The 13,319-nt window shown below is 41.8% G+C and overlaps 1 protein-coding gene across 1 annotated transcript in view; it reads left to right on the top strand.

Moving 5' to 3' along the window:
- LOC120043772 (glutamate receptor 3-like) overlaps positions 1 to 13,319 on the top strand; it is a 121,982-nt gene that overhangs the window by 51,003 nt on the left and 57,660 nt on the right. The window contains exon 4 of the mRNA XM_038988330.1: positions 12,679 to 12,866. Coding sequence (XP_038844258.1) covers positions 12,679 to 12,866 — 188 coding nt within the window. The remainder of the gene's footprint in view (positions 1 to 12,678; positions 12,867 to 13,319) is intronic.

The following is a 13,319-nucleotide window of genomic DNA, read 5'->3' as shown; positions in this document are numbered from 1 at the left end:
CACAGTAAGTTGGGTGAATTCTGGCCCATTCCTCCTAACAGAGCTGGTGTAACTGAGTCAGGTTTGTAGGCCTCCTTGCTCACACACGCTTTTTCAGTTCTGCCCACAATTTTTCTATAGGATTGAGGTCAGGGCTTTGTGATGGCCACTCCAATACCTTGAATTTGTTGTCCTTAAGCCATTTTGCCACAACTTTGGAAGTATGCTTGATTGTCCATTTGGAAGATCCATTTGCGACCAAGCTTTAACTTCCTGACTGATGTCTTGAGATGTTGCTTCAATATATCCACATAATTTTCTTTCTTCATGATGCCATCTATTTTGTGAAGTGCACCAGTCCCTCCTGCAGCAAAGCAACTCCCACAACATGATGCTGCCACCCCCGTGCTTCACGGTTGGGATGGTGTTCTTCGGCTTGCAAGCCTCCCCCTTTTTTCCTCCAAACATAACGATGGTCATTATGGCCAAACAGTTCTATTTTTGTTTCATCATACCAAAGGACAGTTCTCCAAAAAGTACGATCTTTGTCCCCATGTGCAGTTGCAAACCGTAGTCTGGCTTTTTTATGGCGGTTTTGGAGCAGTGATTTCTTCCTTGTTGAGTGGCCTTTCAGGTTATGCTGACATAGGCCTCGTTTTACTGTGGATATAGATACTTTTGTACCTGTTTCCTCCAGCATCTTCACAAGGTCCTTTGCTGTTGTTCTGGGATTGATTTGCACTTTTCACACCAAAGTATGTTCATCTCAAGGGGACAGAACACGTCTCCTTCCTGAGCTGTATGACGGCTGCGTGGTCCCATGGTGTTTATACTTGCGTACTCTTGTTTGTACAGATGAACGTGGTACCTTCAGCCATTTCAAAACTTCTCCCAAGGACGAACCAGACTTGTGGAGGTCTACAATCTTATTTCTGAAGTCTTGGCTGATTTCTTTTGATTTTCCCATGATGTCAAGCAAAGAGGCACTAAATTTGAAGGTAGGCCTTGAAATACATCCACATGTAAACCTCCAATTGACTCCAAGTATGTCAATTAGCCCATCAGAAGCTTCTAAAGCCATGACATAATTTTCTGGATTTTCCCAAGCTGTTTAAAGGCACAGTCAACTTAGTGTATGTAAACCTCTGACCCACTGGAATTGTGATACAGTTGAATTGTGAAATAATCTGTCTGTAAACAATTTTTGGACAAATTACTTGTGTCACTCACAAAGTAGATGTCCTAACCCACTTGCCAAAACTATAGTTTGTTAACAAGAAATTTGTGGAGTGGTTGAAAAACGAGTTTTAATGATTCCAACCTAAGTTTATGTAAACTTCCAACTTCAACTGTATCTGTATCTTCATTTTTAATATGAGAAATCAAATCCTTTTCATATAATATCCACAAACAGACACACACACACTCCTGTGAGAGCGGTCTACTTTCTGTTTGTCAGTCATTTTATGTGATTATCGGGAAAGAAAGTGTATTTATATTCTGCTGCCTGCATAAATAGTGTAATATTAACTGACTGCCCCCTTTCTTGTAGAATATAGGGCTTTGTAATAAACCTTTTGTTTCCTTGCTTTGGATTCATCTTATGAAATCATCTTAACTAAAGTCCACAATCTTACAGGCAAAATGACAGCTTTTCTCTGGTCCCCATGTTACCCCTGACACTAGGTGAAGGTAGGGGTTGAGGTGGAAAATTGCATTTGTATGGAGTAAAATCCCAGCTCCCCTGCTGGATGTCTCGCTGGCTTCCTCTCTGCAAGGAAACATCTGATTAATTGCACAGTGCTAAATGGTTGCGTTCAGCAGTCAGGCACAGGCTCATTAACACAGTGTGGGTGAGAGAGAGAGAGAGAACGAGAGAGCGCGAGAGAGAGAGAGAGACGACGTGGCACAAACCTGCTGCTCCACTCCCTCTCCTCTCCATCTCCGTGAGCTCTCTACACCACCTTCGCTTCCAGCCCGGCCCGGGCCTCTCCGCACAAATCAATGAGCACAGACAGCCTGCTGTGGCTAAACGCTGTTTATCTCTTCTTCCCCATCACTGGCTCTGCCTGCCGTCTGTGTGGTCCCTCTCTCCCGCACTGATTAGCTCTGCCTTGGGACTCCAAGACTTCAGTTGGCTCTTAATGTCTCTAAGTCAAGTCCTTATTCTCTATGGGACCTGTGTGTCTCTCTCTGGGGGGGCCCAACCTGATGCGGAACATGGAGAACATTGGGTCGGTCCAATTTGGAGCTCTGTATCCTTGGAGAGTTCTGTGACGCCTAACAAATCCTCTTTGAATCCCCAATTGTATTAACTTTAGAGATATATGATACAAACTGGGTCTGTTGACTGCAAAGCTTTAGATAAACTGCAACTTGATGGAAGTACTGTACAGTGTGTTTTAAACAAGGAATGCTCAGTCAGAGTTATCAGTCTGAGTATGAGATGAAGGTAAAAGTGGGGTGGTGTGTTGCAGTGTGTGGATGGGTATACTGGGTGGGTGGGTGTACTGTATGGGTGTATGTTGATCTTATTGTTTGTGTTTTGTAAGGCTCTCTCTGTGTGCGTGCACTGTGGAATGACCTCATTGATGAAAAGCGATGACTCATAGAGCATTCACAGCAGAGAGTCTGTAGCTGGGGCATCTGTTCTCCCCGAGTGCCTCTGCTCTCCCCTCTGAACAAAGACAAGCCTGCCCACCTTCCCGCCAGAGGCCCCAAATGGTCACCATGTGTCCAGGCACATTCAAGCATGTGGAGGTAGTGGAATGGGAGGAAAATCTGTGGTTTGTGCTGTGCTGCAGACCACATAGAATAGTATAATACTTGGCTACAATATTGTGCCATAACACACTGTTGCGGTGTGCTGCATTTTCAGGATTAAAATGCGTTAATTATGAATATAGACTGTGTTATGGCTTCCTTTTTAATCTAGCTTTGACATTTCCCCTTAGGAAATACAGTATCAGGAGCTGCAGGTTAGTGGAGGGAGAAAGGGAGCTTGTTAGGAGTAAGCTGTTCTGGTTTGGATATCACATTGATTTCTGTATGTTGAGGCTGACTATTTTGCACTCTTGATGCATTTTGAACTCAATCATGAAGCACAAAGACAAATGAGGAACAGTTATCATGTGGTTTCGGAGTGATAAACAAATGACAAGGATGTAGAGAGAACTAACAGTAAAAATTAAGTGTCAAATATAGAATCACAGGAGTCCATAGTGTTGCTATAACAATAGCATTTACACCAGATATATCAGTCTTACATAATGTGACACACACCAATTCTACATTTCCATTATTTATCTGGGACCACATTTAGAGTGTGTTATATATGTGTATTTGTATTTATTTTTTAGGGGGTAGATCAACTTTAATATTGCAGATAGATTATGGCTTCCATCAATACAATTGTCTGCACAATTTCCAATCCCCCATATATATTTTTGTAAATGTACAGTACCAGTCAAAGGTTTGGACACACCTACTCATCCAAGGGTTTTTCTTTATTTGTACTATTATCTACATTGTGGAATAATAGTGAAGACATCAAAACTATGAAATAACACTAATGAAATTATGTAGTAACCAAAAAAGTGTTAAACAAATTAAATTTAATTAAAATATATTTTAGATTTCAGATTCTTCAAAGTAGCCACCCTTTGCCTTGATGACAGCTTTGCACACTCTTGTGTTTCTTGGCCCCAGCAAGTCTCTTCTTATTATTGGTGTCCTTTAGTAGTGGTTTCGTTGCAGCAATTTGACCATGAAGGCCTGATTCACGCAGTCTCCTCTGAACAGTTGAAATGTGTCTGTTACTTGAACTCTGTGAAGCATTTATTTGGGCTGCAATTTCTAAGGCTGGTAACTCTAATGAACTCATCCTCTGCAGCAGAGGTAGCGCTGGGTCTTCCTTTCCTGTGGTGGTCTTCATGAGAGCCAGTTTCATCATAGCGTTTGATGGTTTTTGCGACTGCACTTGAACAAACTTTAAAAGTTCTTGAAATTTTCCGCATTGACTGACCTTCATGTCTTAATTAAAGTAATGATGGACTATCATTTTTCTTTGCTTATTTGAGTGGTCTTGCCATAATATGGACTTGGTGTTTTACCAAATAGGGCTATCTTTTGTATACCACCCCTACCTTGTCTGTCACGCCCTGACCTTAGAGAGCCTTGTTTATGTTTCTTTTTGGTTTGGTCAGGGTGTGATATGGGTGGGCATTCTATGTCCTTTATTTCTATGATTTGTGTTTCTATGTTTTGGCCGGGTATGGTTCTCAATCAAGGACAGCTGTCTATTGTTGTCTCTGATTGGGAATCATACTTAGGCAGCCCTTTTTCCCACCTGTGATTGTGGGTAGTTGACTTTGTTAGTGGCACTATAGCCCTCGGAAGCTTCACGGTCGTTTATTTTGTTTCTTGTTTTGTTGGCGACATTCTATAATAAAAGGAAATGTACGCTCACCACTCTGCCCTTTGGTCCACTTCTTTCGACGGCCGTGACATTGTCACAACACAACTGATTGGCTCAAACGCATTAAGAAGAAAATAAATTCCACAAATGAACTTTTAACAAGACATACCTGTTAATTAAAATGCATTCCAGATGACTGGTTGAGAGAATGCCAAGAGTGTGCAAAGCTGTCATCAAGGCAAAGGGTGGCTACTTTGAAAAATCTCAAATCTCAAATATATTTTTGGTTACAACAGTACATGATTCCATATGTGTTATTTCATAGTTTTGATATCTTCACTATTATTCTTCAATGTAGAAAATATTAAAAATAAAGAAAAACCTGGGAATGAGTAAGTGTGTCCAAACTTTTCACTGGTACTGTATATATAATATATACAGTTGAAGTCGAAAGTTTAGGCTGGAGTCATTAAAACTTGTTTTTCAACCACTCCACAAATGTCTTGTTAACAAACTATAGTTTTGGCAAGTCGGTTAGGACATCTACTTTGTGCATGACACAAGTAATTTGTCCAACAATTGTTTACAGACAGATTATTTCACTTATAATTCACTGTATCACAATTCCAGTGGGTCAGAAGTTTACACACACTAAGTTGACTGTGCCTTTAAACAGCTTGGAAAATTCCACAAAACTTAATCTAAAATTGTTGAATAAGTTTCCTGTAAACAATAGATATTATATTCCTTCTCTTTTAGCCAGATAAATACTGATCGTCTTTTCTTATTATCTGCTAAGCATTACAATTGCATTACACTATCATACACTATCAACAAGGCAGTAACAAGGCAGTAACAAGGCAGTAACAAGGCACTATCCAACAGGCCCTAGTGTTGTCGCACCTTGACTACTGTTCAGTCGTGTGGTCAGGTGCCACAAAAAAGGATTTAGGGAAATTGCAATTGGCTCAGAACAGGGCAGCACGACTTGCCCTTGGATGTACACAGAGAACTAATATTAATAATATGCATGTCAATCTCTCATGGCTCAAAGTGAAGGAGAGATTGACTTCATCACTGCTTGTATTTGTGAGAGGTATTGACATGTTGAATGCACCGAGCTGTCTGTCTAAACTACTGGCACACAGCTCGGACACCCATGCATACCCCACAAGACATGCCACAAGATGTCTCTTCACAGTCCAGAACAGGCTATGGGAGGTGCACAGTACGACATAGAGCCATGACAACATGGAACTCTATTCCACATCAAGTAACTGATGCAAACAGTAAAATTAGATTTATAAAACAGATTAAAAAACACCTTATGGAACAGCGGGGACTGTGAAGCAACACAAACAGGCACAGACATATGCATACACACACACGATAACATACACACTATACACACACATACACATGGATTTAGTACCATAGATGGGGGTGGTGGAGCAGGTGCCTGAGTTAACACAGTGTTTTGTGAAATCTGAATGTATTGTAATGTTTTTAAAAATTTATAAACTGCCTTCATTTTGCTGGACCCCAGGAAGAGTAGCTGCTGCCTTGGATCCATAATAAATACTAATACAAATACAAAAATCATCACAAGCATCAGTCTTTCAGACTGGTCTGTACTCATCTTTCTTTAAGCAGCTAGTATTTCCGACTGGTCTGTACTCATCTTTCTTTAAGCAGCTAGTATTTCCGACTGGTCTGTACTCATCTTTCTTTAAGCAGCTAGTATTTCAGCACTGGGCTGAAACAGCTCCTACTAACACTGCTTCCAATGCAGCAGCCTTGTGTGGTTCAGTACAATTTTCAGATCTTTTTTCCCCCTGCTTTTCCCTGCTCCCTGTTCTAAGTTGCTAATATTTCAGAACCTTGGACAGTTCCACTCTATAGTACTGGCTCGGACTGCAGAAACCAGTATTTCAGCACTGGACAGTTCTCTCTACTGCCTGCTTGGTTGGTGCTGTGACCGCCCCTACGGCTGCTGCTGCTGCTACTAGGGAAAAATAAAGAAATCAATACACAGGATGCAGACAGAAATAGTGTTTCGGAGAGAAAAGAAAACCAGCACAGTCACTGACCTTAAAATGTAATGTATGCATACCTTTAACATCGACATGTAATGTGACTCATTTCAGTATTATCCTAGGTATGTAATTGTTCAATATTTCAAATGTGTTGGCATTTAAACCCCATTGTTATATAGCCTTTGTATCTCTGACAGAATAAGTCCCTTGTATTTGTATCCTGTGCTATCATAGTATGTGGAAAAACTGACATTAGGAGACAAATGTACACACATCCATTCTAAACAAAAGCAAGAGAGGAGCCCAGGAGCAAGAGGCTTATAATGGCCAGGATGAGTCTCTCTCTCATTTTCTCTCTCTCCTCAGCTGACTGCACTAGTTTCAGCTGCTCGCAGGAGAAATAGCAGAAATTTCAATAGAATAAAAAACAGTGTGGAGGCGTAGCCTGGGGAAAATAATGGAGGAGTCAGCAAAGCCTTTGTGCCTCTGCAGCTCAACCAAATATGATTTACTTTATGAATTCTAAACATCTCCTAAGGAGATCCACAGTCTGTCACATCTAATCTGGCCTGACCATGTGACTTAAAATGGCATAATAATGAACTGGGTGACTAATAGAACTTGCCCCTGCTTTATTACACACTGTTTTGTTTATACCGTCCTCTACTCACTTGTCTCTGGCCACTGGTCTCCAAAGCCTTTCATCTATTTTGGGACACAAGCTTTCAGGATAATGCATGGGCCATTTGAACAGTGGTCTTTCTGCATTATGAAAGACTTAATATGCTGTGTTCGGTACATGGTTTGCCCAAGATGAAAGGCCATTTTTGTTTGTTTAAGAGATGGGTGTTCTGTAGGCAATTGAGCAGAAACATGGGACTGTACGTGCAGCTTTACTCTCAAGGAGAAAGCCAGCCAGCAAACTCAATTTTGTGAAATCTGGTGCAAGGAAGTGGAATGCCTCTCTCTGCAGTAGCTCTTGTTGTTTTTTTCTCTCTGACTTAAGCTTTGAGATTTTTGGAGCTTTCTCTAAAAGTGTGCTCAGAAGCTTTGTGTGACTTCACCTCGGTGATGCACTGCTCAGCTTTGGGCAAGCCATCACAGCAAATAACTCTGATGCCTGCCCCGAGAGAGAGATTAAAAGAGGTCACCATCTCCTGGGAGACAGCAGGGGAAGACTGAGTCAGAGTTGAGGGCACACAGCATCCATGATGCTGCAGCCACCATGATGCTATCCACCACCTGAGACAGCATAATGTCCACTCTACCTCTCATAACCTCCAAATGATACAGCATACTATCCACACTACCCTTATCTACATGTATATCCTCGAACTGAAATCAAATACTATCAGAACCTCCCTACACATTATCCATACTGCTCACCACCTACAGTAAAACTTGTCTTTATCCATCCTTCCCATATACAAAGACCACATGCAAATCACACTGCTTTGGGCTTGGAGTTGGGTGCTGTCCCAGATGTAGTCAGTCTTTGTTTATAACTGTATATTTTGAATGGTTACTAATAGCCTTTAATTGTTACGTATGAAAGAAATACTATATATAGCTTTCGCTGACTGTCAAATTATCTAAAGAAATGTTTTGGTATATCAAGAGAAATAGAGAAGCATCAGGAACATTTGTATGTCTTACTCTACTCAAATAGCCCAACTATGATAATTGACACTGACAAATATAAGGGGTTGTAATTGTTCTTTTGAAGAAATTAGACATTTTCTCTGCTTTCTGCATAATCATTTTGACCTTTCACACTCCACGCTGAGCCAGGGAATTATGTTCATGTGAAGAAATGTAAATGAACCTAGTGTGATGACAACCAAGAAGGTTTATATTCCAGTCAAGATCCCCACCATTAAAATTATGTTTTGAACTTTCCTCGTTCATCCATTCACCAGGTCTAGTTTTCAAAGATTTGATACTGAGTACAGAATCATTTATGTTTTTCTTGCTGACAAAAATTGGTTCAATTGAGTATCGAGCGTCAGAGAGACATTTTTTTAGTTTGCTGCATTTTTTTTACTGCATCATCTGACAGGATGTCAGATATTGCACTTGAATAGAGTGTCTGTCAAGTCGGACTTCAGATGATAGACATCTAGTGTTGAGGACTTGATGTGAATAAAGGTGTCAACCCTGACCCTGAGCTCTGTAGCTGGGACTCATTTCCACACAAATTATGTTTCCCAATTGGTCAGCAGGCTGTAGTAAAAATCATTCAGGTGAATGTTTCTACGGTATCAAATGTTTTTGCCTTGTGACAATATGCCCCAGATTTCTGAATATTTCATGTGTTTTTTATAATGGGCTGTACAATTGACAGTTTATAAATGCTCTTGATGGTCGCCCTGCCCGCTGGCTTCTGTGATATGTGCCATCTGTTTACGACTACAAACCTTGCACCAACATTCACTCGCTTTGTTGTTTGCACCACTGAGTGACACTATGTTCATCTTACACACAGCAGACAGGCTATGCCAATATCCAGAGTGTTGTTTCTTTTAGCATTGTGATGCCATGACCTTTACCTATCACATTAAAATGAAAGCCAACGTGTATTAAATTACATCACCTGTTTATATTTTCTGCCAGAATTATTGGTAATTTATTTTTCATCTCCAAGTATTTTAACTTGTCAACGTTTCACAACACGTTTAACATTGAGAAATACATAATAACGTCTGAATCCCAAAACTTCCAAATCAGCTTAGAAGCAGAAGATTGATACAAAATATAAGTCATGAGGGAATCATTTCTAAATCCTCCAAAATCCTTTTTCTTCATAAGCAGCTGGTAACATGTTTAAAATGTCAGGCTTTACCCAGTGTACTCTATACAATATGTAGTCTCAGGGAAGCTGGTGAAAAAAACATCTCATATTTCAGCATTTGCTTTTTAATTTCCTCTGTGCTGCTATGCTATCAGACATAGACTGCAGTCTTTTTTCTATCTTAATATGCTGTGGGGATGGATGATAAAAGCACCGTGTTTTTCAGTGTGACCTGATGGTGCTTCTACAATGACAGAATAAGCCCCTGTCCTTTCAACCAGGGGTTAGCTCCTGGGTTTTATCTTATCTGACTGTCATTCACACTGCGCGGGGATACAGCCAGACGCATGAAAACCGTTGTTGAGTCTCCCAACCTTCAGAAATATCAGACGTGCATACACGGCTCTCCCTGCTCTTCACTGCTCTTCCAGTCGCCACCTGAGTGGGTGATGGTGATGTAGCCGTGCTCAGTCCTTCACAGCCGCCTGTCTTATAAAAGGCAATGTCTGATTGGACAACCTTCTGCAGTGTTCTCTTGAGTGAAGGTCACTAACGTAGGAGAGGAGATAGAAGAGAGTGGATGGCTGAGTCTCTGGCTGTGCTCAGAATTCTTATGTGCTCTAGCTAGCTAGTCTATGGTAGTTCTTCACTTCACAGCTCCATACATCTACATATACAGCAGTTGGTCCATTTATGCCTACAACTAGCGTTCTAGAAGGTTTAAAGTATCCATGAACACTCATAACATGTTTGCTTCATTTGACATGAATTAAAATGCCCCTTTCACATGGAAAGTAACATGCTGAAGCTATGATGGCTGGCTGTTAGTGGAGGTACTGTGAGATGTTTTGGGCTACAGGTGTCTTTAGACTGGGCTGTCAAAGTGTTTTTATACAGAGGCCCCTGGCGTGCCATTAGCAGGTTGGACAAAGTGACGGTAGCGCATATAGGGAACAGTGCTTTATGTGGATGGGCCCAGCAGGGGTGCACTGCAAAGACCGCATCTGCATTAGCATAATCTACACTGACTGCTTCAGCATCAGTAATAATATTCATCATTTTATTGAATCAGCGATTTTATCCCAAGGTCTAAGAGGAAGAGATAGCCGAGTGCATGTTGCTGCCTCTGCCTCATTTAGCCAAGCCGACTATAGCGTGCTTGCTCTCGCACAAAGCCTTCCTCAACTGCACCATTTTATCTGTCTATTACTTACAAGTTACCACATAATGACCTACTGCCACCACACATTTCCACCATCGCTGATACGTATATATGTTTTCCTGACAGATAATGGAAATATGCAAATCTCAGGTTTATTTTGTCCATCCATGCTTTCTTTCATTACCCTATTCTAGGTCTGTATATTACTATGCATGAATAATCCAGTGGTAGCACATAATTATTCATTGTGGTGTAAGGAGTGTTATTAAGTAACATTCATATTTTGATAAGGCTATTACCCATAAAGGGTGCGGCTCTCGCTGTATAACCCCCATTTCAGGCCCGCGGTTTGACCTTGAGTTGACATAACGGACGATGCATTGATCTCCTGAAAAGAAAACATGTCCTGGGTTGTAACTCCGCCCCTTTTAGACTGTTTAAATAACGCCTGCTCGTCAGACCTAGAGCACTGTGACATCCATTATAACCTATACATTGAAGGGGTAACACTGTATCATTGACATGATGTACTTCACAATTTGAATTTTAAATCACATTAATTCAGTTATTACAGACTGTGACAGCCGAGACACTGGGAGCTGAAATGAAAACCTATTCAATTGAAATTTTCCTGCAAAGCTTCTTGGCATTGCAAGTAGTATTTCTGCGAAACAGTTCCCCATCCTTAAAAGCCCAGACTAGAATTTCTAGTTGCCTGTCCTGGAAGCTATAAGCTACTTTTCCATTTGACATACTTTACCTACTGTACCATTTATTTCACCCATGAAATGTGATATTGACAGGGCTGTCTTTTGGGAGGTTTTTTGTCATGGGCTCAAAGACTATTCTGGTTGTTTTTATGACAGAATGATACCATTCAAGTGGACAGAAAACATGAAATATTCATACCCTACACCAGTTGGTTAACAAACAGTACAAAACAGAACCTTTAAATTGACGATGATACAAAGTGAGAAATGTGAAAGGGGGGAGGGCGAGCACGCCCCCATCCACATCGATGGGGCGGCAGTGGAGCCGTTTGAGAGCTTCAAGTCCCTCAGGGTCCAAATCACTAAGGACTTAAAATGGTCCACACACACACAGTCGTGAAAAGGTGCGACAGTGCCTCTTCCCCCTCAGGAGGTTGAACAAGTTTGGCATGGGCCTTCAAATCCACAAAAAGTTCAACAGCGGCACCATTGAGAGCATCTTGACTGGCTGCATTACTGCTTGGAATGGCAACAGCACCACCCTCGATCGCATTGCGCTACAGAGGGTGGTGCTGACAGCCCAGTACATCACTGGGGCCAAGCTCCCTGCCATCCAGGACCTCTATATTAGGCGGTGTGAAAGGAAGGCCCGGAAAATCATTAAATACTCCAGTCACCCAAGCCATAGACTGTTCTCTCTGCTGCCGCACGGCAAGCAATACCGGTGCATCACGTCTGACACCAACAGGCTTCTGAACAGTGTCTATCCCCAAACCATAAGACTGCTAAATAGCTAACATAATGGCTACACAGACTGAGTTGACCCTTGTAATTATTTGTAATTTTGCACTGTCTCTACACACAGGACTCTACACACTCACACACACTGACACTCCAACACACACATAACATGCACACATTTATACCACAGGAGGTTGGTGGCACCTTAATTGGGGAGGACGGGCTCGTGTTAATGGCTGGAGTGGAATCAGTGGAATGGTATCAAATACATCAAACACATGGTTTCCATGCTGTTTGATGCCATTCCATTTGCTCCGTTCCAGCCATTATTATGAGCCGTCCTCCCCTCAGCAGCCTCCACTGATTCATACTGACTACACACACACGCACACACACTCACATACAATCTTTATTTACGCCACTGCTACTCTGTTTATCATACATCCTGATGCCTAGTCACCTTACCAATATACATATCTACCTCTATCACTCCAGTATCCCTGCACATTGTAAATATGGTATTGGAACTGTAGCTTCTTACTTTCTCGTGTTCTTTTATTTCTGATTTCTTCTTTTTATTACTCGTGTGTTTTTGTTCTCTTATGTTATTACTGCATTGTTGGGTTTAGAGCTTGCAAGAAATGCATTTCATCGTACTTGTGCACGTGACATTGAAACGTTAAACTAGAATATGTGCCCAGATTTTATTGTCAAAGAGCTTTGTATTTTGACTTTACAGTAACTATGACGTGATTAAGTACACCGCTCTCCTCTGCAAACGACCACAAACCCACCTTTCCCATTCTACAGTATGTGACTGATCCCCTCCCTCTCCTCTCCAGGTTTCTCTATCCTTCAAGCCATCATGGAGTCAGCAGTGGCCAATAACTGGCAGGTGACGGCCCGGTCGGTGGGCAGCATAGTGGACCCTACAGAGTACAAACGCATCATTGAGGAAATGGACCGCAGGCAGGAGAAACGCTTCCTCATCGACTGTGAGGTGGGAAGAATCAACACCATCCTGGAACAGGTAAAGTACTGTGGGCCTTAAAGGCCCAGTGCAGTCAAAAACGTGATTTTCCTGTTTTAAATATACACTCACTGGCCAGTTTATTAGGTACTCCCATCTAGTACCAGGTCGGACCCCTTTTGCCTCCAGAAAACATGAATTCTTCGGGGGAATTCTACAATTCAGAAACGTTCCACAGGGAGGTTGGTCCATGCTGATGCGATGGCATCACGCAGTTGCTGCAGATTGGACGACAGTGCATTAATGCTGTGAACAGCCCGTTCCATCTCATCCCAAAGATGCTCTATTGCGTTGAGGTCTGGGGACTGCGCAGGCTGCTTAAGTAAACTGAACTCGCTGTCATGTTCCAGGCAATGTTTTTCCACTCCTCAATTGTCTAATGTTGGTGATTGCGTGGAGATTGGAGCCGCTTCTTGTTTTTAGCTAACAGGAGTGGAACACGGTGTGGTCGTC

This window comes from Salvelinus namaycush, chromosome 3 (assembly GCF_016432855.1).
Source record: "Salvelinus namaycush isolate Seneca chromosome 3, SaNama_1.0, whole genome shotgun sequence".
In the NCBI taxonomy this organism is placed as follows: Eukaryota; Metazoa; Chordata; class Actinopteri; order Salmoniformes; family Salmonidae; genus Salvelinus; species Salvelinus namaycush.
This window is presented reverse-complemented; position numbering and strand designations above follow the sequence as displayed.